This window comes from Penicillium soppii (genome assembly GCF_028829465.1).
Source record: "Penicillium soppii strain IBT 18220 chromosome Unknown utg000006l, whole genome shotgun sequence".
In the NCBI taxonomy this organism is placed as follows: domain Eukaryota; kingdom Fungi; phylum Ascomycota; class Eurotiomycetes; order Eurotiales; family Aspergillaceae; genus Penicillium; species Penicillium soppii.
In genome coordinates, this window is record NW_026643236.1 from 4,412,440 (window position 1) to 4,435,760 (window position 23,321).

The 23,321-nt window shown below is 48.8% G+C and overlaps 7 protein-coding genes across 7 annotated transcripts; 5 read left to right on the top strand and 2 right to left on the bottom strand.

Annotated features, from left to right (window-relative positions):
* Nucleotides 1-2,425: 2,425 nt before the first annotated feature.
* On the top strand, nucleotides 2,426-5,961 carry N7529_009050 (extracellular serine-threonine rich protein; the record flags this gene model as incomplete). Its single annotated transcript, XM_057244577.1, has 3 exons — nucleotides 2,426-2,488; nucleotides 2,544-2,726; nucleotides 2,776-5,961. 3 exons carry the CDS (start codon nucleotides 2,426-2,428, stop codon nucleotides 5,959-5,961), a joined length of 3,432 nt encoding a protein of 1,143 aa, XP_057096115.1.
* Nucleotides 5,962-6,515: 554 nt separating this feature from the next.
* N7529_009051 (uncharacterized protein) lies at nucleotides 6,516-6,986 on the top strand (the record flags this gene model as incomplete). Its single annotated transcript, XM_057244578.1, has 1 exon — nucleotides 6,516-6,986. The coding sequence occupies one exon, from the start codon at nucleotides 6,516-6,518 to the stop codon at nucleotides 6,984-6,986; it is 471 nt and encodes a 156-aa protein (XP_057096116.1).
* Nucleotides 6,987-8,016: 1,030 nt separating this feature from the next.
* N7529_009052 (NAD-dependent epimerase/dehydratase) lies at nucleotides 8,017-8,933 on the bottom strand (the record flags this gene model as incomplete). Its single annotated transcript, XM_057244579.1, has 2 exons — nucleotides 8,017-8,480; nucleotides 8,549-8,933. The coding sequence occupies 2 exons, from the start codon at nucleotides 8,931-8,933 to the stop codon at nucleotides 8,017-8,019; spliced, it is 849 nt and encodes a 282-aa protein (XP_057096117.1).
* A 2,658-nt stretch (nucleotides 8,934-11,591) lies between these two features.
* N7529_009053 (protein kinase domain-containing protein) lies at nucleotides 11,592-14,017 on the top strand (the record flags this gene model as incomplete). Its single annotated transcript, XM_057244580.1, has 2 exons — nucleotides 11,592-13,056; nucleotides 13,155-14,017. The coding sequence occupies 2 exons, from the start codon at nucleotides 11,592-11,594 to the stop codon at nucleotides 14,015-14,017; spliced, it is 2,328 nt and encodes a 775-aa protein (XP_057096118.1).
* Nucleotides 14,018-14,265: 248 nt separating this feature from the next.
* On the bottom strand, nucleotides 14,266-15,758 carry gel6 (putative 1,3-beta-glucanosyltransferase; the record flags this gene model as incomplete). The annotated part of the gene is made up of 4 exons (XM_057244581.1): nucleotides 14,266-15,258; nucleotides 15,306-15,355; nucleotides 15,405-15,566; nucleotides 15,623-15,758. 4 exons carry the CDS (start codon nucleotides 15,756-15,758, stop codon nucleotides 14,266-14,268), a joined length of 1,341 nt encoding a protein of 446 aa, XP_057096119.1.
* A 1,937-nt stretch (nucleotides 15,759-17,695) lies between these two features.
* On the top strand, nucleotides 17,696-18,532 carry N7529_009055 (uncharacterized protein; the record flags this gene model as incomplete). Its single annotated transcript, XM_057244582.1, has 1 exon — nucleotides 17,696-18,532. One exon carries the CDS (start codon nucleotides 17,696-17,698, stop codon nucleotides 18,530-18,532), a length of 837 nt encoding a protein of 278 aa, XP_057096120.1.
* A 1,992-nt stretch (nucleotides 18,533-20,524) lies between these two features.
* Nucleotides 20,525-22,346, top strand: N7529_009056 (uncharacterized protein; the record flags this gene model as incomplete). Its single annotated transcript, XM_057244583.1, has 2 exons — nucleotides 20,525-21,248; nucleotides 21,304-22,346. 2 exons carry the CDS (start codon nucleotides 20,525-20,527, stop codon nucleotides 22,344-22,346), a joined length of 1,767 nt encoding a protein of 588 aa, XP_057096121.1.
* Between the last annotated feature and the right edge of the window lie 975 nt (nucleotides 22,347-23,321).

Here is a 23,321-nt window from a genome sequence, read left to right on the forward strand (position 1 = left end):
ATTTTCTTTGTGTGAGACGTTTTCTGTTGTTATTTGTGACTTGAAAGTCCTCTATAACAGTTGGTCAAGAGGACATTGATACCTAGGTAAATATAAACAATTAATAAAACCTCTGCATTCGAGAGAACCAAAATTGAACATATGGATACACCTGGAACTAATTCTTGCTTTTCAAATGCGAATGGAACACGCTGATATGTATCAGTCGAATGCTCTAGTATCACACACCTATTCCCCAGTATTTACATTGATGCCGTTCCAAGGTTTCAGTGTTGTGCAAGTCCCCCGCAATGAATTCTCCCCGATAGGATCGAATTTATACTTTCGGGGTGGTGGGTACGTGGTGGGTGCACGCACTGCTATTCATATATATGTCAGTCCAATGCCCCAGGCTAATTGTTTATGTGAGGAGAATACTGAATTAAGAAGGGGCAATAAGAACATATTCTTGCATTGACAGTTCACAATATTCATATGATTCCCAAACAAGGAATCAGGAAGCGAGAATATACAACACTGGTTAAACAAGTCTTGGCATAATAAAGCAGGAAATGTCTGGAAGGAGTCCTCCGTAGTCCTGTCACACTTAATCAACCACAACATTACCAGTTCCCTGCCAAATAACCCCCGCGAATAGATTAGAGGATTGGCTTATAAATTAACATCAATGTCACGATCACACAAGTCCAAAGTGGTGCAGCGTAGCATTTACTACATGACAATCTGATTCGCCGGTATTTTTAGTTAGGCGTTTCACGGTAGACCGGACATAAGCAAACAAAGGCCTTCACGCGCTGAGAGATTCAGATTTAGATATGATTGGCATTTTTTTGCTTCTTTGAGATAATTTAAACATTAGGCAAAGAGATGTAGAATAAAAACAGAAGATGTGAAAATTTTTACGAATATGCTACGATGCCGAGATAGAGCAGATAGCTTCTAGGCTTGGTAGGGCCTACTCCGTAGAATGTTCATTTATAGAGCTCAATACATCATACATAGCAGGAACAAATAAAGGAAACATCGGGCCCAAATTTCTACTCCTGTACTCTTGGCAAAACAAATCCAAAATCAAGAGCTGGGCGTTCAGGTACCCGACGCCATAGTTACCCCGTGGCGCCGACTTAGGACCCCTGTTCGACCTTTTAGGAAGGGGGTTTAGCACTGAATAAATGCGGTTCCAGCTGCATGTTACACAGAATGTTGGCTTGTACAAAATTTAATGTTAATTTTTGTGATTTGTTGCATCGTGGCGCTTCGCATGGATGATCATAGATACATGTAGCTAGGGCCTATGATGAACCTGAAGAACGTGAAGATCATAGGGATCGTAAGCACGGACGGCATTGACAGTCACATAATAGAAAAAGAAGAAAAAAGAAGGAACAACAAACACAGAAAGTGGAGAACGAACACCCAATCTCTGACATGAACGTCTCAGGGCGAGACGCCGGCGTCAAATCTTTTCTGACCGGTCGCATCCGGGTCTTTGTCCAAATGCCGAAATCAACTTGAACCGTTATACGTGTTCGTTACCAGGGGAGATTTGACTTAACAGCGTTAACATCAAAAGATCAACATTGAGTCTATACGTGGGTCTACCGTTGTGCTCTCCTTCGATCGACAATGTAAGCTTCTGACGATCAAGCGCCGTTCCAATTTTAACTATGTAAATTATAGTGTTGATTGGTGAGTCAATCATTGTATGTCGCCCGAAGCACAGTCACATCCCCCGGCGGATGAGACAATGAATGTTATTGGTCCTCCCCGCAAGCGCCTTGGTAAACCGTTCTCGAATACGCCAGACCCTTACTGGCTCTTCTGCAGTCTCTTGAGCAGGTTCCTGCACTAGCCAACGCCGAGGTTTGGATGGATCCCTAGCTCGTCTGTCCTTTTTTGAGCCACCGTTTCATCTGCACCTCCAGTATCTTGCCGATTGGCGGATTTTCCATTTTCTCTGACAATATGTCTTACCTGGATGCTAATATGCTATGGGTCTGAGAGAGGGTCTCTACTTGTCGAACCTTCTTCGTCTGCAAGAGTTCATGACCCTGGAAAGGTTGAACAAGGCTTTAAAGAGAGCTACTCTGCCCAGACCCTGGACTTTCATTCTTGTCATTGTTTCATTTCCTTTTGGCTTTTGGCCTACTTGGTTAATCTGCAACCAAAGACGCTCGCTCTTTCAGGGATTTGGACTCTTCTTGTCCTGCCCTCTTTCGTTTGATTGCTAATATCTATTTCTTACATCGCTTACTTCTAACAGTTGCGGCTTATTGCAATATTCGTTTCGTTCTCTCCATCGCAGCCTAGCCTGTTGAAATTATTTCTAACACTCGAACGTCTTTTGTCTCCTCCATTTTCCCATATTCTGATCGTTTTTTGTTCATTATATTTTCGTGTCATTCGTTATCGACATCCTTCCAAGATGAAGGTCTCTTCTGCCATCGCTTTTTTCTCACTCCTGGCTTCTGGTCAAGCCACCGGAGCGGTATGTCTACCCATTATCTTGTCGATGAGATGCCTGCTAAAACCAATTTCTTTAGTACTGGGGTTCCGATGAGTGTTACTCTAGCCCAGGAAGATCACCCAACAAGTGTAATGACTATCAGAAAGACGGCTTCAGCTGGTCTGATCTTGCTGCCGGTTCTTTCTCTGACTATGGTGGCTTCTCATTCTCTGGTTTCACATGTGGCAATGGCTTTGGTTCCAGCCTTGGCAAGCGCGGTGTAAGGTCTAATTGATTCATTTTATGTACCCATGCTGAACATACAATAGACCCAGAAATGTATTTCCGGTACGGTTTCCAAAGGCAGCTCCTCCAGCTCTTCTAGCTCCGCCAGCTCGGGCTCTTCGGCCCCTTCGTTTTCCTGCGGCTCAGAGGAGACTGGCTTCTCCGTGACAAACTTCCACGTTGCCACCGAGAAGGACACTGAATTGCACATCATCTACACCATGTCTGATGGCTCGACTTGCAAGAACACAGCATCCTGCAACTCAGGCGGTACCACGGTGACCAACGACCAGTGTGGTGGTGCCAAGACTGTCCACTTTGAGCTGCCTGATGACAGTGAGCACGAGAGCTGCGGCTTCGGGATTTACAGCGTTGGGTTTGACTGCACTCCTGGCTCCACTAGCACTGCGCCGGCGGCTGCCAGCTCCATTCCTGCCACATCGGATGTTGTGCATTCTGTCTCCGTTCCCAGCTCTTCGGCCTTGCCTGTGACTACCCCCGCTGCGAGCACTCCTGCTGTGAGCACTCCGGTGCAGATGACAACCTCGACTGTCTACACCACCAGCGAGATCACCATAACCAGCTGCGCGGCTAGTGTCACTGATTGCCCGGCTAATTCCATCACCGTCGTGACTTCGACTATCGCTATCTCGACTACTGTCTGCCCCGTCACCGAGACTTCCGCCGCTGCAACCTCCTCGTCCTTGCCTGCAGTACCCAGCCCTAGCAGCGTCCTGCCTGTTGCATCGACGACTGCATCACCTTTGTCCAGCGAGACCCCGGCCGGAGCATCATCCTCAGTCTGGGCCTCCTCGTCCGCTTGGTCTTCTTCTGCTAGTGAAATTCCAGGAGAATCATCCTCTGTTTGGGGTTCATCATCTGCTTCGTCTTCTTCTGCTAGTGAGACTCCTGCTGAAACACCTGCACCCTCAACATCAGCTATCGCCACTCCTACTCAGTTTACTACCTCGACTGTGTACACTACAAGCGAGATCACCATCACTAGCTGTGCTGCTAGCATTACTGACTGCCCGGCTGATTCAACCACCGTCGTCACTTCGACCATCGCTATCTCGACCACTGTCTGCCCCGTCACCGAGACTACCGCCGCTGTAAGCTCCTCGTCCTTGCCTGCAGTACCTAGCCCCAGTAGCGTCCTGCCTGTTGGATCGACGATTGCATCGCCTTCACCCAGTGAGACCCCGGCCGGGGCATCGTCCTCGGTCTGGGTCTCCTCGTCCGCTTGGTCTTCATCCGCCAGCGAGACACCTGCTGGAACAGGAACACCTGCACCTTCGACTCCAGCCATCACCACACCTGCCCAGTTTACTACCTCGACTGTGTATACCACAAGCGAGATTACCATCACTAGCTGTGCTGCTAGCATTACTGACTGCCCGGCTGATTCAACCACCGTCGTCACTTCGACCATCGCTATCTCGACTACTGTGTGCCCTGTCACTGAGACTACCACTGCTGCTACAGGTACTTCGTCTTTGCCCGGAGTCCCAAGCCCCAGCAGCGTCCTGCCTGTTGGATCGACGATTGCATCGCCTTCACCAAGTGATACCTCAGTCGGAGCATCATCCTCAATTTGGGCCTCTTCGTCTTCTTGGTCATACTCTGCTAGTGAAACTCCTGCACCGTCATCTCCCGCAGGGACTCCCTCCGCTCCTGGCGAAACGATAACAACTGTCGTGACCTATGAGACTGTGACCACATGCCCAGTGACTGACACTGTGACTTCCGGCTCTTCTACCTTTGTGACTACATCACAGACCGTCTCTACAGTCACTTTGACTTCGACCGCTACTGTCTGCACTGCATGCTCTGCTACTGCCACTTCTGTTGCTGGACAGAGCACTGCCAATCCATCTGGACCTGGTGAGACTTCTACCTCGGTTCCATCTAGCACTCCTGAGGGTTCCAGTCCTGTCTCGTCTGCGACAGGAGAGGCTTCCAGTCCAGTTCCCAGTAGCCCCGCTGTCTCCAGCTCTGTGGGCTCCAGCGTTAATGCCGGGTCCACAACTGCGGTGCCTCAGGGTACGACTGACACCGTTGTGACTTACGTGACTGTTACCACATGCCCTGTCACCAACACCGTTACCTCTGGGTCGTCAACTTTCCTCACAACTTCCAGCACGGTTTCAACTGTCACATTGACGTCCACCAACACGCCCTACTATCCTAGCTCTGTCGGCGCCGCCAGTACTGTTTCCCCTTCTGAGACTGGATATGCTACCAGCCCGGCCCCTACCGGCCCCGCCGTCACCAGTGCTGTTGGCTCCAGTGTCGGTGTTACTTCTACCACCGCTGTGCCCGAGGATTTGACCACTACTGTTGTGACTTATGTGACCGAGACCACCTGCCCTGTCACTCATACTATCACTTCTGATTCATCAACCTATGTGACTACCTCCAACACTGTGTCTACAGTCACCCTGACCTCCGTCTCGACTATCTGCACCAAGTGTGCTGCCACATCTGCTGTAGCCACCGGAACTTCCCCGGCATCAAGCTCGAGCCCCGCTCCCTCATCCTCTTGCCCTAAGACCGTTCCGCAGTGTATCAACACCTGGCTCAGCCTCGTCCCCAAGTGCACTTCCAACAGCGATGCTTCCTGCTTCTGCCCCAACAGCGAGTTCACCACAAAGGTCATCTCTTGCATCCAGGCCTGGGGTGCGTCCAAGGACCAGGTCCAGTCTGCTCTCTCTTACTTTACTGGTATCTGCGCCGCCTGGGTTCCCCAGAACCCCGGCATCGTGACCGCAATCCCCTCTACCATCACCTTGGTCCCAACCGTCGCTCCCTCAGTTCAACCCTCCGGCGTCGCAGCCGTCACTGGAACCGGCGCCGTCATCACCGGTAGCACCGTGGCCTCTGTCACTCCCGCCCCTGTAATCCCCTGCACCACAATCACTTACTCGACCTACACCGTCACCGTGCCTCAGGTCAGCTTCGTGACCGGATCTGGCACCGCCGAAGGTGCAAGCACAACTGTTGGTCTGGTTCCCGCCGGTCCCAGCGGTGCCTCCCCAGCGAACACCGGGAAGGTTCCCGTTCCCGCCTCGGCGACCTTTGTGACCGCTTCAAGCGGCTACGCATCTCATTCCGCGACACACTCGCCGAGTGCTAGCTCGTCACCGATCTTCAACTCCGCGTCGAGCTTGTCTGTCGCTTCCAGCCTGGTGCTGGCTTCTCTAGCTGCTTTCTTCAGCTTGATGATGTAACCATTTTTCACTTTTCTTTTCTCTTTGTTTAGTGAACAGTATAAACTTGCACGCACAGTGCAGCTTGGATTGGTCGAAGTTTTGTTGAAATTTGCTCGTCTTCATCGTCTTGTGTGATTGGACTTGAATTTTGGTCGAGGTCCTGTCCAGGCTTTGAATTGACTGTCGTCTGTCCTCAAAGAAGCTCTTGTATTTTATTTATCCGCTCCCTAATTGAATGCGATGGATCTCGCTTTTTCTTTATACAACGATTCTGAATTCCGAAGAGTTTTATGATCGTAGCTAAATTCATTTTGTGGGGATCTCCATAGTTCTGCTTTGTATGGTATTTGTTCGCCGCTTGACATGTTGAGGATACAAAATCCCATTTTTACAGCAGGAGAAAATGATAGTTCCGCCAACTCCAAGTACTGAGAGCCAGAGGCCACTCCTGGGGAGTTTCCTATGTATTTGCCTTCCCTCCTTCCTCCTCTCTCTCATCACACGCTGAGATATACATCTTTCCTTTTTCTCCCTTCTTGTCTTCCCTACTTTGCTCGACAACGCCATGCACCATGAATCACCCGAATCAGCAACCCAAGGTGCCCGGGTCTATCTGTGACTTCGAATTCCGCCAGTCTGTATTTAGCAACCCCATTGATCTCATTCATGAGATCCAACGCCAAGTCTCCAGCGCAGGCGCCCTCACCGCTGGGGCTCCATACCATGGAACGATGAGACTGTTGGAGATTCTCGGCTCCACTGAAGATTCTCGGCTAGAAGATATTCAACTGAAGAACCTCGTCGCGGAGATCTTCAAAGACCTCCAGAGTTTTCCAGACACGTACGAACTAAGCCTCGATAGGTTCAACGAATATTGTGGTGCTCTCATCCGTCGCTTTGCCGAAATCGAACACGAGAGATATGACCCTCCATGTGATATCTGCCATCTTCGGGGTCATGCCATCCTTGATTGCCACCTTTTAAATGTCCAGGCTCGGCAAAATCGCAATGGACATGGCGCGGGTCGGGGCCTGGAGTTCTGACTTGCGACGAATATCGGGTTACTCTCTCGGAAGATACTGGAACAACACACACCCACAACCACCAATTACAACTCCGTTAGACGACAAATAGATCAAACGAACATTATGGGTCTATGGAAAGATGGAACTTCTGTTGAAACCACTATCAAATGACGAGACCTGAGGAGTCTATAGTTCACACTTTTTGCGTCGATCATATGAAAATTGAACTTCATGTCTTCCCTTTCTTTCGCAATCACCACAGGCTTACATATCTATGTTCCTGCATGCATTTTATTCAATGTACCTAATCAGCATACAATTTGAAGCATCATATCGATTTCTCTCGAGACAACTATTAGACCACGACCGACAAAGCGCTCAGGGCCGTAGACCCGCCCGTAAGCTACAACAGCCTTGTACTTCATGAATCTGTATATTTTCGTCGGTTCTGTGGCATTGCCAAGATGTATCCGAAATTCATTCGATTCCAGAGGTTTATCAATTGCAAAGCATGTCAATTTTTCACTGACCCCTGTGGAATTTGCGGCTGTATCTTGACAGTTAACTTGTACCGATGATCGCTTACAAGGAGATCGGCTACAATTTTATACAAAAATTTACTTGAATTTTGCGACATTGATATAGTTAATTATGGCTAACAGCAGTTCTGCTTACAGGACCATCTTAGTAAACTTCATGTCCAGATAAGACACATCCACGATGGAAGCACCCCTTACGATTTCTTTTGGTATTTTCTGGGCTTTCTATTTGCACTTTTCACATGGATCAACCTCTGAATCAATGAAGAGTCGGAAGATATGCAATCCAAATGCAGATGAGATCCATTCGAGAGTCACAACGGAAACGCCAACCTTCCTTTTTGGTATTTTCCTGGTTTTAACCACTTTTCTGTTGTCGCTGGTCGAATTTGAACATTGATACGGAGGTACGCGCAATAGAAGGCTTGAAGGGATATATCACAAAAGAAAACCATGGCCATGTCGTCTGATGCACCGGGATTGTCGAGGAAACCTTTGGGGTACAAAGACTAGGTGGACAAGACCTTGACCGGAGTCTTGACAGGAGACTTGGATGAGGATGACTTGGCCAAGGACTTGGCGGCGGCCTTGGTCAAAAGATCATGCTGCTCAAGCCACTCCATGTATTCTTTAATGCCCTCGTTGACACTCCGGAAGCGAAGGGTGGAACCTGCGCGGCGAAGCTTGGATGTGTCGGCGCGAGTGAAGCTTTGGTAGTGTCCTTTCAGCTCGGCGGGGAAGTCGACTATTTTGATGAACCCCTCGGGACTGCCGAAATGCTTCGCCACATAAATGGCAAGTTCGTTGAAGGTGGTCGCAACTCCAGTGCCAACATTGAAGATCCCAGTGATCTCGGGGTGATCGAGAAACCAACAGTTGAGGCGAGCGACGTCCTCGACATGGACAAAGTCGAGCTTCTGCTCTCCCCCTTTGACTCCATCGTAGTCGCCGAGTAGTTGAATGGCCTTGAACTCTGTGGCAGGCTAGCCATGTCGCCCTTGTGATTCTCGTTGGGTCCATAGACGCTGAAGAGGCGCAGACCAACGATCTGGGGGGAGCGTAGATCAACATTTTGCAGCACATACTGATCAAGCAGCATCTTGAAGTATCCATAAATAGTCAAAGGGGCCTCCATGCCGGCATTCTCGTCAAAGTTGGTAGTCTTTCCGTAAACAGCAGCTGAGGATGCATAGATGAAACGAACACTTTGATCCTTGCACCAGTGGAAAACTTCCTTCGAGTAGGTGTAGTTGATGTCAAGAATGGCTTTGCCATCGGTGGAAGTAGTCGTGGTGATGGCACCGTAGTGAAAAATAGCGCGAGGGCGAGCGGTAAACGACTTAGTGCGGATCATCTCACGGAAGACAGTAGCATCGATGAAGTCAGCAATCTTGCAATCAACAATGTTTTTGGAACTTGGATCCATCGGTCATATCATCAACGACAATGATATTGGTAAGACCACGGTGATTGAATTCCTTCACTAGGTTAGAACCGATAAAGCCAGCACCACCAGTGATGACAATCATTTTGTCAGATAACGGTTCGTAAATCGACTCTGGAGTTATAGGTTCAGTAGGGATCTCAGAAGCATTGAACTGGGTGTCACAATTGGTAGTGATGGGCTGAGGAAGATCAACATCAGTTGTGATGAGAGGGTCAACGGAGTCCGGAGTAATATAAAGATTGACGTTGATGCGGAAAGGGCCAACGTGATACTTTTCCCCAATGGGATCAAATTGAGAAGGTGCGCCACCTACGGTGGGTTGCTGGATATAGGGCTAACTGTTCGCCATGATCTAAGACGTGATTTAGTGTTTACCTTAGCTTGAAAGGTGAAGAGCATATATCCCATTACATTAACATTTCACAATTCATTCAAACTTGCCTTGGAATTTGGCTGAATTGCTCAGCGGCTCATATATGATCAAGTAATTGCGCAATTCAATTTAGGCCTGACATATGAAGCTTATACAGGATGAGAGAGTAGAGACACGCATCCATTACATTCAATATGCCAACATCAAACAAGCCTGTATATACTGAACCAATTGTACGTAGACACTCAGTCAGATGCTTTGCAGTCAATGCCGATTACGTATAATTCGACTGAACTCTCACCTGGGCGCTAGTAAGCTTCTCCAGGGCTTACTCTTTGCTGAATTTGCGAACAATGTGATGTAGATTACCTTTGGCGTAATGCCTCATTTATAGTATCACAGATCATTCTAGAAGGTTTCATATCTTGATGTTTATAATTGGCGCCTGCTGGTTCATTATTCAAGAAACCCACTCACCATCCCGTGGCGTTATCTCACACAGAATCGAGGAAGGTGGAATGTTGTTAGAGTCACAGCTACGGAGACAAGTATTGTGGACATAATGTGCTACTGTATAAAAGGACTTTGCATCATATACGACATCTAGAGAAGAGGTCCAAGTATGCCTTGCTCAAGACTAAATTTGACTTTTGAAGTTAGAAAAAAATCGATCAATACAAGGCAAAACAAAGAAATCTTCGTCCTTCCCAGCCACAGCTGAGGCTTGGATCTTACTCGGTACCTTTAACATCAAGATTCGATCAGCTTTCGAGCATAGTACTTAGCTTGACCTTGTGCATCACAGCGTCAGCCTTTCCGCCGGTACAGTTTCAGACACCTGGGCAGAAAGCTATTGAAAGGTTGAACTTTTGACCAAATACATAGCATTTCCCTAAATTCTTGAGTCTTGTTATGTCGTTACCTGTGTCTCTTTATCCTATATCTCTATAGTAACCAGGAACCTGATTCAGAAGAGACTATCACGTTGCACCACATTCATAATTGATTGTTCATGCGTGCGACCCGGCAATTCTACATATTTAGCCGGTGGGTGGTGTCGTCTCGAAACTCGGGAACGAGAGCAGTGGGTCTTAGTGCGTTAAAGGCAAATCCATTCAGGCACACGACCCCGAGCTCTTGAAGATTATTGACCTACCAAACCTCACAGATAAGACCTTACCACCTACTTAAGCGGGGGTTTGCAAAGTTTTCTGACATAAATAGATAATTCAATATTCTCCGCCTTGGAGATTTGGACTATCTCCAGTACCCGCTTACGCGGCGATCGGCTCGTCACAGCTCCGTTACATCTATGCAGTTACTGAAAGGGGCCACTCGACCCATCGTTCATGATGTGGAGTACGCACATGGTTTAGCCGCGTTGGCCTTCATCGACTACTTTTCTTTGTTCGCCGAAGATACTCCGCTTGGGCTCATCCAAGCCATGCGACCCGATGTTCTGGTCCAGGGCAGTCTGTGGCTATGATGTACGACATCCACTAAGACTTATGGGGCGTGAAACGGTCGAGGCGAATGGGAGCGGCGCTGAATCGGATTCCGATTATTGAAGGGCTATCTATGGAGAGTACCAGGATTGTCAATGCTATTATCAAACGCCACCAGTTCCAAGTGTCCCGAGGCTTACTTTTGAGGTTATTGTGCAGATAGACGGAAACTCTCCGCAATGATCTTCATGCATGAAAATCTTCAATGATCCATGTCACTCACCAAAACCAAAAACCAATAATCGAACATCTCCTTGCAAGACATAGTAATCAATAGTGCCGCAGTTAGCAGGAAAATAAGTGAAGGAATGATCTGACAGCCTATAAAAAGTCCGTGCGAGGTGATCTCCGCGTTATCTTTCGTTAGTAAAAGACTGCAGAGATAAGCCCAAAGCCCTAGATTGGTCAATGAACAATGTCGATTATGGGATACTGCACAACTTTCTACTCATCATCTCTTTGTATTCTACTAGTTGTATTAGTTATATGAGTTATATAACATACCCCTGTTAGCTTTTTTTTCCATATGATTCTCGGACACCCAGACTATTGAGAGAGTAATGGTCTCTCCTTGCAAGATAAGCCTTCTATCCGCCAGTAGGCGTTCATCTTTCCAATAGAATTTCCTTCTACCGACGCGTTGAAAGTGGAGCCAGGGGCTGACAGCCGCAAACGCTCCGATTATCATCTCGGAGATGTCTATATGTGCTTATATTAAACACCTTTCGCTTTTCCATATCATTTTGTACAAGTCATGCCATGTCTCAATTACAAGAATACACTTCACTGTGGTGGCCAGAAGAGCGAATTAAGACCATCCTCGATGCTAAATATATCGTCAGTCGCCTGAGACCCGAGAATATCCCGCGGCTCTTCGAATTACCGGACTGGGGCGAAGGTTTGACCAGTGAAACGTATATGGAATGGATCCTCCTGAAGGCCGGCCGTGTCTTTCTGATCCTCGAGGCGATTGGAATCCCTGATCGGATCTTCGCGCTAGTCGATGAATCGTGTGACGATGATGACCTCCCCGTCGCCGAGCACAGCATTGACCTACTCCGCCTTTCGCCCGATGGGGAAGACATCGCTCTAGATACTCGATTCTTCCACGCTCAATGGCGATATCTGGTCCGTGGAATTGCCGAGGGAGAGCATGTCATCTATACCGAGAACGAAGGCGTCCCTGTGGAGGCATTCCGCACCAACACCAACAGCGGGATCCACGGTCGTGACGACACTGTCGACAGAGTGGTTCTCGCGGGCTCCGTCTGTCGAGTCTTGATGCGGACTCAAGTGCAAATTGGCGGTGCACCACATTTCTTCTCGGCGGACGAGGTCCTCGCCGAGATCCGCAAGCTACGAAAATTGTCACACGAGCACGTCGTCTCGGTTTATGCTTCATACCTCAAAGAGGACAGCGTCTGCGTACTCTTCACCGGCGCCACGGCCGATCGCAACCTCCACAGTTTCCTCACAGATGAGCCTCTATCTTTCAAACGGCTCACCAAAGAGCAGCGCCGTCAGATTCTGATTACCTGGCCACACTGCCTGGCATCGGCAGTCTCTTGGCTGCATGCACGGGGCCACTCCCATGGCGCAATCCGTCCTTCCAACATCTTCGTCGACGCCAATTTCCATATCTGTTTGGGTCAATTCCAGGCCCTCGATTCCCTCCTCACGCCACCTCATGTCAATGACCTCGAGGCATACAACTACTCAGCGCCAGAGCGCTGGACTCGCACTGCAGCCCCAGTCATTCAAAAGCCGCAACCACAAACTCCAACGCTCCAAGCCTCAGGAGGCCGCACAAAGCGCAGACAAAAGCCAGCCCGGCTCGCCCTGGCTCCATTGAACGAGAGCCCGCCTTCCTCCCCAGAATACACAAGACCAGACTCCGCCGCCTCGAAGGGCACGGTTATCCGCATCGGTTTACCAAACTCACCGTCCCGCTTCTCTCTCGCCTTCTCGTCATCTTCGTCCTCAGCGGCGTCAGCGGCCTCTTCCTCTGGCTACACAGAGGCAACCACCACAAAGAAACACCGCATCCCCGCCTTTTGGTCTCGCCGCAAAGGTCCCCCCTCAATAACTTCCTCAACCTCATCCTCCGCAACCTCAACCTCAACACCCTCCATCCCCCCATCCCCCTCTCCCTCCTCTCTCCACCCTCCAAGCCCCCTGAGCCCAAACCCACCCCGCTCCCTGTCCCCAAACCCCTTCTCCCTCCGTCACTCCAAATCCACCCAGTCCCTAGCACCAAGCTTCTCTTCCCACCGACCCCCAGCCAAACCCTCTCAAACCCAACCATCACACCCCCCTACCCAGCAACCCAAACACCCGGCCCGCCCCAGTCCCCAGCAGATATCTTCTCCCTCGCAGCCATAACCCTCGACATCCTCACAACCCTGCACAAAAGAACGCTACAGTCCTTCGCCTCGCACCGCAGCGCGCGCAACCGCTCTGCCGGCCGCGGCGGCGGCATGGCAGATGCGAGTTTCCATCTGCCGCGGAATGCAGTGCAGATACAAAGTTGGATTGCGCTTTTAGAGGGCGATGCGCTAAAGAGGTGTCGTCGTGATAGGCGGTCTGATGTGGCTTTTTGGGCGGTGCCGAGGATGTTGATTGTGGTCCGGGCTATGCTTGATTGTGAGAGCGGGAAGAGGCCGCTTGCTAGGAGGGTGAGGAGGTGTTTTGCTGCGGCTGTTGAGAGGGTTGGGGGGAAGGGGCCGTTGGCGCTTCATTGTATTAGGAGGAAGGAGAAGGGTGGGGAGAAGGAAAATAAAGTGGTGAAGGTTGAGGAGCAGCGTGGGTTGGAGGCTATTAATGAGAATGGGATGGGGAGTAACATGGGGAGCTCTGTTTCTTTTGCGCCGTCTGTTGTTCCTTCGGAGTCGGCTTCAGAGTTTGATTTTGGGTTTGGGGATGCGAGTGGGAGTGAAAGTCATATTGAAGATGAAGACGAGGATGATGAACCTGAGATTCGGGACGTGATTCAAAAAAAGAAACATGAGCAAGATGGACAAGGCCGAGAAGAAGAGCAGGATCCCGAAGAGGAACTGGATAATTCCGAGTATGAATCCGAACCTGATATACGAATCCAGCAGGATTCGCCGCAGTTCTACCTGCCAGAGTTGGATGTGAACATTACTGGGATTGAAGGATTGACGTTTAATGATTTCAATCGCTGAAGATGTATATTATCTTATGTTTTGACAAGGGTCTAATGACCGGGTACTTTATTCAGCACTACTAATAATTCGTTTCTTGTGTACATTTCGCGCTTCGTGAAAGACAGACCTGAGATAGCATAACCTGTATGCGCGCGCCGACTCTAACATGTGCCGTTTAGCCGAACCCGTCTATCCCAAATTTTGATGCATATCAATACAATGACTCGAACGACTTGTGTCGTCGGTATGCGAGTAATAACGTAATCTTACAACCAGAATGCAACAACACCTACCAGACCGGACAGAGCCAGCGAGCCAGCGAGCAAGCGCTCAGTGACTGGCGAGCTGGCGGTCATCCCGTTAGCAGCACCCTTGGTGGATGATGCAGTCGAGGAAGATCCGCTCGAGGTAGCCTCGCTGTTCTTGGTGGTCTTAGAAGAGCCAGATCCGCCCTTCTTATAGGTCTGGCCCAAGGTAGGAAGCGGCGAGCTGGGGTCAACAGCCCAGCCACCAGAGGTCGACGCAGGGCACTCGATGGAGGCGCTGGTGGCGCTCTTCTTGTAAGCGGACATGGCAACACCCGTAGGGTTCAGAGTAGCCCAGTGGGACTTGAGGTTGCTGAAGTCGGGTGATACCGGGGTTGGGGTACCCTGGCGAGTGAAACCATCTTCGATGAGAGTGCCAGTCGCGGTAGCAGGGTCGACGGAAGCTCCGTAGCTGATCAGGCCATAGTCGTTGGTCTCTTCAATCCACTCATAGATGATGGAACCGGACCAAGTATCAGCCATGTGCTCGCCGAAAATGGCAGCCTGGTCGTCAAAGGTACGGGGCTTAGGGGTGTTACAGCCAGTTTCGGAGAAAAAGATGGGAATTGGGTAGTCGGTCGCGTTCTTCTGCAGCTCGCTGTACCCGGACTGCGCATAGCTGGAAGATCCACACCATTCATAGGCATTCAGCGAGTAGAAGTCCAAGCGCTCAGACGCATTGGAGGAACAGGCCATGTAGTTCTGCAGCATAGGTCTCAGGTCCGCGATGTCAGCTGCGGAGTAACCCACGGGAATCTCGCGATAGCCCTTTTGGTCGCGGTAGGCCTTGATGTCACGAGCAGCAGCCAGAACATAGGGAGCAGCAGCAGAGCCATCGGCAGTGGTCAACACTTCGTTTCCGACCAGAACACCGGCAGTGTTGTCATACTTTTGGAACTCATCGAGCACCTCCTTGAAGCGATCAAACTGGGTCTCATTCCAGTGAGGTGAGGTCTGTGATCGTCAGTAAACGATCTACATCAATAAAGTGGGCCACGTACTTGCTCGATCTGAGTGGTGAAAGTATCGAGATCAACGAACAGGTGGATTCCTAAGACAATCAATATTGGTCTTCGAGATGTGATACAAAGAAACCATACCTGCATCCGCGAAAGCCGACATACAACCCTTGTGGTCCGCATTGGGATCCACGTGGTACACACGGATAGCATTGGTGCCCAGCTCAGACATGCGGACGATATCGCGCTTACATTGGGCAGTATCGACAAGCGGGTCACTTGGGGTAAGCTGATAAGCAATTCCTGTCTGGGTCAGCCAAGTACTCGGCAAATCAAACAATGACAAAAAATGTAAGTACCCTTGATGTAGAATTGGGTGCCGTTTGCGTAGAAGAACTTGGATCCGACAGCCGAGATGCTCGGGATGGCGCCCACCGCCGTGGCCTGTAAACCGGCGAGCAGCAAAGGCACTGAAAGTGCCAATGAGGAAAACATGATTAATTCTGTAAAGTAGAAGATGGGATGTTGAGAGACGAAATAGTAACGACTGGAGAAGAGAAGAGAAAAGAGCTACAATTGGGATTAGAATTCTCTCTCATATGCAGTTTTATCTTGCCCAAAGATCCAATGCAGTAACTGGGAAACTACCAATCAATGACAAACAAAAAAGAAAGAACGTTGGAAACCCTACGAAGTGAAGAGAGAGAAAAAAACGAAGACACAGAGAATTTTGAAACTAACGGTTCCTTGATTTGGGACTGGAGCAACCAAATTATCTGCAGGCCGATGTTCTTTAGCGCGCTTCATTCCTAGCTCCATCTTACGCAACATGCCAGGGATAAGTTCAATCTTAAGATTCATTCCGACTGAAGTACGAGAGTATAATCATATATATGTAGTGGTTTGTAAACACGTAGAGAGTGAACTTATGTATATAGTTTACATTCTACATAGTTGGGTAGGTTCTAAAATAGTGACTGTTTACTGTTTACTCCATTAGCGGAGTAAACCGTTGGGGTCTAGCCCTAGTTTGATGCACCGCAGATAGATAGTATCACTACATCTTGTGGCTTGCAGGTTACATCTACAGTACTCCATACAAGTAGACTGACAGATATGCGCCAATATTGACATATGATTTGTTTTTGCATATTAACTTCGAGGATTCCCCAAAAGGTTATGAAGGTAATTGTTTTAAGGCCCCCTTTCTGCGCCGGAATTTACCGAGTCCCATCAATTTGTATACGATCTTTGGTACTATAAATAAAGAATACAAAAATATATGACTGAGGCTTGAGACATGTTCAATAGGTGGCCAACTACCCAACTAACTATTATTGTATTATTGCCACCGGTCAAGTTATATTTTTGATCACCTACTACTATCTAGATTATATATTGTCGCACAAAAAGGATTCCATTAACCCCATCTTAAACCCTGTCAATCACTGCTATTCTGGACTTAGACGCGGACCTCTGATACCCACTCTCATTTTCACGCGGGAAAAGATAATCCTTTGAAACCTGGCAGATGATCGATCGGCAGATATGAAATTTCAAGGAAAAAGAAAATTCTATCGCGGTGAGAAATATTTCGAGCTTCTTTGTTGGAAAAATGTTGGGCAGCTACAATCGGGCGAATATCAAACATAACAATAATGTAATATAGAAAGACCCCTAAACTGGAAACTCAATATTATCTCAATAATCTAAACAACGCTAGGAATAACGCCATGCGATCAACTCTTCTTTTAAAAGGGCCACGAGACAGCCACGTTACCCCACTGGGCGGTTTTCGGCGGTCACCACGGGGCTAGAACGAGGTCCTTGCGAAGATAGGAGTTGGTTGGGTTTTATTTTGTTATCTTGAATTGGGAGGGACAGTGCTATAGTGTAGTGACATATGGAAACGAAAGAGGAAGGAAAAACACATAGTAAGGTGGTATATGTTATATTGTATATTGTCAATTATAAGTATCAAGCCCTAAGGTATACAAGGTACTTAACCTGGAGTAAAAAAGAAAACCGCTCTGGAGTAACAGTAACAGTCCAGACTTCCTCTCCAATCTCCACTCCTCCATTGCATTCCGACGAATCCGCCAATGATAACCATTACCAGCAAAGTGTTCGTCAGCTAGTGGATCCCAACCATTAAGATCACCTCCTTTATCCTTTGAACTTGCACCCAAAACGGGAGGCGAAGTTCATTGGATCTACATTATGTTGTGTGTGGCCCATGACGTTTCCGCAAAGGGGGAGAGAGAGTGAGAGGAGGAGCTAAAAGTAACTATAACATCCTGTTTCCGGCCATTTTGAGACCCTTTATATTTTCGATATTTTTCATTATAACCTTTGAATATTTCTCACGACATGGTTCTATAATTCGATCATATACACAAATTGCGAAGAAGAAAAACAGAAAAGCAAAAAATATGTCGTCCCCTTTTCACATCTCCCCGTTCGACTTGGTCGAATTGGAGCGCAATGAATCCTTTTGCACTATGCGCGAGCAACTTCGCCGCCAAGAATGCGGTATGGAGCGACCAAGCTTCTGCGCCGGCCACCGACTTTCCTGCACAACCGCCGAACAAGAAACCTTTCGTCTCCACCGCGATATCATCCACACCCTCCTCGTCCCTCTGTTTCTAATCAACCATCAAGCCGAGCGTACCGCATCCCGCGCCCTCCCTAGCCAGAAAGGCGCCGAACCCGAGCGTGTCTTCCGCGGCGAAGCTCGCTCCGCTTTCGCCTGGCTCAACTGCATTCTCACCGAAGAACACGATTGGTACCTCAAAGCTCGTTGCCCGGCCTGCATCGTGGAGCATGTGTTGCACTCCGAACCGACTATCCGCTTCGTTACTGTTGCGTCGCAGCTTGCAGGCGCCCGCTCTGGATTCCAATGCTGGTTGAACGCGCTGGAAACTGCCGTCTGCGAAGACCCGTTCTGGGGAGAAGCGTTCTGGCCCGATATTGAGGAACGCGCTTCGCGTTTGACCGATGGCGTGCGCCAGCTCGTCCGTCAGTGTTATGAGCTTACTGCAACCATGGAAAACCCCCATGCTTCGACTAAGGCTTCACCTGTCTACGCCAACCGCTCTGCTTCCTGTACCATCCCATTGAAGCCCTCTAGCTTCGCTCGCAAGCAGGTCCGGCTCACACGCGAGGAACAGCGGTACCGTTCTTCGCTGTGGAATTTCCCGGAAATGAGGCAACCGCTGGCCGGTTGTACCACTGCGACTCAGTCTCGGCGCCGGTCGCTGACCTCTTGAAGTGGCAATTTCGGGCTATGGCATGATCAATGCCATATGCATCTCCCCTTACACTCCGGTTTTCAAAACCGACCGGGTCGGCTTATAGAGCAGCGCACTGTCATGCCACTCGCTATCCCTGAAAGTGTCTTGAAAGACCTATGGATCTCAGCGACCCGGTAACTTCACGGGATATATTCCCGATGCCAGCGCATGGCCCAGCACGCGACCGAGACCAGACTCTCGATATGCAAGGGTCGCCACGCATCTGAGCTTCTTTGCCATGATGCAATCAATTTCTCAACCATGTGTGGGAAAAGCTTCCCAGTGTTCCATCTCCGATCGAGAAGATCGTTGCGTCGGTCTATTTGTCCGATTGCGAAAGTGAATATTCAGATTTAGCTCCATAATCTTAATCTTAATACCATCAACCTATCATCAGCATATTACATTTCCACCAACTACCATGTACCATATGTTATATGTTACACATTATACTTGTTCCATCGAAGCTTACATACCTAGGCACATAATGCATGTTGCCACTGGAAATCCCGTAACTTTGAGCCAGACTCTCAGTCCGCGTGTACATATCCACGTACATTGTCAGAAATAAATTTCGTGCAGGATAGATATTGCACAATTTCCAAGACTTATGTATTCCACCACTGACAGCCCCAGGTTAATCTAAGGCCCGTGGCAAACACTCTATTCGACACAAGTGGACCAAGTGGGAGATACAACAGGGTAGTGAACCAGATCTGGGCGCACAGTGGAAATTAAAACGGTCCTAACGTCCGACTTAGATGATCGGACTGGATCTGAATACCTAGGTATGGGGCCTGTCAGATGCCACTTTATCGGAGTTCAGGGTCTTCAGAATGCGAACTTCATGCGAACTAGAGATAACGAATGCCGATTTGATGATGGTGGGCCAAGATTAGGGCTAGACTCTACGTAAAGGACAAATGGCAAGACAATAATTATTCCATGGCTACCTACATACTTTATGTACCTAACCTGTAGTAAGTATGCGTTGGCATAAATAAGAAAAAGGAGAGGTAACAAATTAGATTTGCATTACGAGTATATACCTACGTTGTACTGCCCAACCCCTCTCAGTGGCAAGTCCCGTTTCCGGCCTATGCACAAGCTCACGTATTATTTGATGGAGTACCCCATCTAGGCCCACGGATATTCTATGGTACCAGGCATCTTTGAAACCGCATCAGGCTGATTACATGTATGAATATACATATGTAGGGAAGAAATCAGGGAAAGCGGCACACAAAATACTCTAGACGACTAAAAAAATTTTAAGATGATCTAGCGTGGTCAGATATATGCTAGAGTCTGGTTCAGGTAATGAGGAGGTAATATGGCTTAACTAGCGACTTCATCAACTCGATTCATAACCGAAAATCCATGCCCAGATGGATGATCCCCTAAGTGGAGCTAAGTCAGTCGCTCTAGACTCCAGGGCTCCAGACCGGTCTGCCCAGGTGCACATTTTTAGAACCATACATATACATAATACATAACACATTGTTAAACTGGTGTCTGATTCTTATTGTTTTAATTCTAGATAAATTATTTAATATAATATAATATATAACATATAGAAATTCAAAATGAAGTAACTACATATGTTACATAACTATGTAAATTATAATAATTATCCCTTACTTTTTGTTTCGATGATGTACATGACTCTGTGAGTCCAGACTTTGCCCACTCTCGAAGAGTCTAGGCCCCAAATCTTTTTAGTACCCAGTACCTGAACTTATGCCTATCTTTCCATAATTAATCCAGGTACCCAATACCACTTGCCCATCCGTCAGTTTCCATTTGGTTTCCCTCTTTTGCTTCTTTTCCTTGTCTATCCCTTCTCTCTCTCTCTCAAATACTCATCCTTCTCTCCCTCACCCTAATTTCCATCTCTCCAAATTTTCCATCCCCGTCACATCCGTCACAGCCGTCACTCCTTCGATCGTGAGTTTCGGCCTCTACCCCATGCCGACCGCTATCTCTCTTCGCCCGCTAGATCACACAGACTGGATGAATCAGTGCAATGGAAACTGGCCCGTCTCTCCTATTTCTGACGACCAGACCATGCATGTACCAGTAAAAAACGAATCCCAATACAATTCGGAAACCCAAGAAACACTTAACCCCGCTAAGCTTCGTCGACGAGCCTCACAAGGATCCCTCCGCACAAGACCATCGCCAGTCTCTCGTTTCCTCTCGAAGAGCAGCGTGGCAGTGAATTTTCCATCGTGGGAACAACGCTCCTCGCCATCGTCTCGTTCCGAGTCTCGCACCCGGTCGGTCGATTCACGTCTTCGTCTGTCAACCACTGTTTCTCGCGGGCCGAGACCGTTGACCAGACATTTGAGTGCTTCCCCTTCCTGGAATTCACCACCTGCATATCAGGGTGAATACCCCGCCATATTACCCCCCACTCCACCAGAGGAAGACATTCCCGTTGCTTGGAACCCCAAGTCCGAGATGCTTTTGTTCGACGCACCCCACCATCCGGGCTCTATGCCTATGATGGACGAATCCCCGAGTGTGGACAGCTCTTCTGCGGCGGGTGCCTCAGATACTCTCAGTAGCCCATCGGATGGGCTATCTCACAGAGGATCTTCCAGCTCTGGGGGAAGCCCTGGACCTCGCGATGAAATGGACTGTCAGCAGGATATGGGTTCATGGCTGGATCATGGCATCAACATGACTGGTAAGTTTTAAACGGTTTGTTATAGCCGAACGATTACTAACTTGTCTTCGTTCAGCTTCATCACTCGCTCACTCCAACCCTCGAGGCGAGGCCGTTAAAATCGTCTCCCAAACTCTCCCATATCCCAGGACATCCGACCAGTCGGTGACATTACCAAAAACCGGCAGTGTCTTCTCCTCCATGGTCCAAGCTGTCCACAACCACTTACGACCTGGCCAATCTCCTTATATCAATGTCACCCACGCAGTCCCAGAGCAATTCAGTCTCTCGAACCTGCCACTCTCTCCTCCCAGCACTCCTCGCTCCCCAACTGCTGCAGAGCAATACTTCAATGCAACCGTCTTCTCCAGCGCGGCAGTCGTTGGTGCTTACCATGATTACCGCGGCCCCCTCCAACGGCAAATGTCCCACGCCCCAATGCCCATCGTCCCCCCTCACAGCGTCCACATCTCCGTCCTCGAGCGCTACCTCCCCCCACCTTCCGCGCAAGAGTACCGTGATGTGTTCTGCCCCACCCGTCCATCTTTCCTCGTCGACCGCATGAGCGAACTGTCACCAAACGGCGGCACTCTCCTTTTCGTGTATCCCACCAAAAAAGGCGCCTCAACCTTCAAGTCACAATACTTAGGCCCAATTCTCGACCCTCTCCTCCGCCAACTTGTCGTGGTAAATGAGCTCTCTGCAGATGTGGGCCGGTTCCTCGGCAAACTCTCCTCCGTTTCCCAAATGGACGACTTTGCCACTATGAAAGCCAACATCGTGGCTCTCTGCGAGTCTCTCAGCTCCTCCTCCTCAAAATTCCACGTCGCTGATGCCGGTCGCGGAAGCACCCACCTCGACCGCAACCTTTGGGCTGAATGGTTCATCCATCAGGAAAAAGCCCGCATGAAGGAAACTCTCAGCCTATACTGGCAGAACAGCCGCCGGCCCCACAAGCCCATGGGCTCAGGCTCTGGCATGATGGGCAGCAAGGAAGTCACTTCCTCGGGCCTTCTGAGCGAGATCTTCGACGGCATCCGCAAACGACGCTATGGCGAGGACAACGAGCCTCGTGATGGTGTCGAGCTTGGTGTTTTTGTCATCCGTCGATCGAATTAGATCCTCACCACCCCTTCCTTTCTTCTGCCCCTTATTCCCCTATAGCATATTTTAAACAAACGGCCTTCCCCCAAAAGAAAATGGGACTCATGGAGGCGTCTCCGGTGTTGGATTTTGATTTCCGGTGCGACCTGTTTCGCACCTTGCATGACTCGTTGGGCTGTTCCCACGACACTTTTTGAATGAACTATGAATACCCTGGTGGTTGGCGAACGGGGTTTTATGACTCTTTTTTTTTCTGTCTTGATGATGGATCTAGATATACACAATTTAGTGGGAATATATCAGCTATAAACAGCATCTTTGCTTCTGCTTTGTAAGTACTCCGTATGGAGTCGAGTAGAACAATATCGATCGTAAGAAAAGGGGCTGGGTCAGCCGGTCTATCTCAGGCTCGCGTTAGGCATCACCGGTATTCCTAATGCAAGCATTCGCGATTATGTATGTCATCTTGGAAATCCTAGTCATTTCGTCATTATATATGATAAGCTAGCTAGGCGCTTGCTTCTTTTGGGGATAGTGAGCTGCATCTGCGGATTATTGCACCTAGGTTCAAACACCGGGTCCAACCTTGGAATGCTTCCAAGGTTGTAGTTGTATCTAGGATTCGAGCCGCTGTTAAACCTTATGAGTCTGGTATTGTTCTCGGTATGCTGTTTTAGTTATTGAATGTTGGCTCAAGGACAATTTGGTCGTTTGGTTGGCTTTTTGTTGAAACAATATTGTAGTGGGAGCAGCTCCATGGAGAGGTATATAGTTCGCGCAACTATGGGCTACGCTGTGACAAGAACCATTAAAGACTCATTAGTTCTCGATTAATTCAGTAACCTACGACTTGAGTATCCTTTTCATTATTCCATTTTCTTGTTGTGAAAAACTTTCAATTCCTACTTCCCCATCACTTCCGTCTACCATTACCTCGGAACGGAAAAACAAATCGCCATCCATATTCGACCGTAGACCCACCCCTCTCAT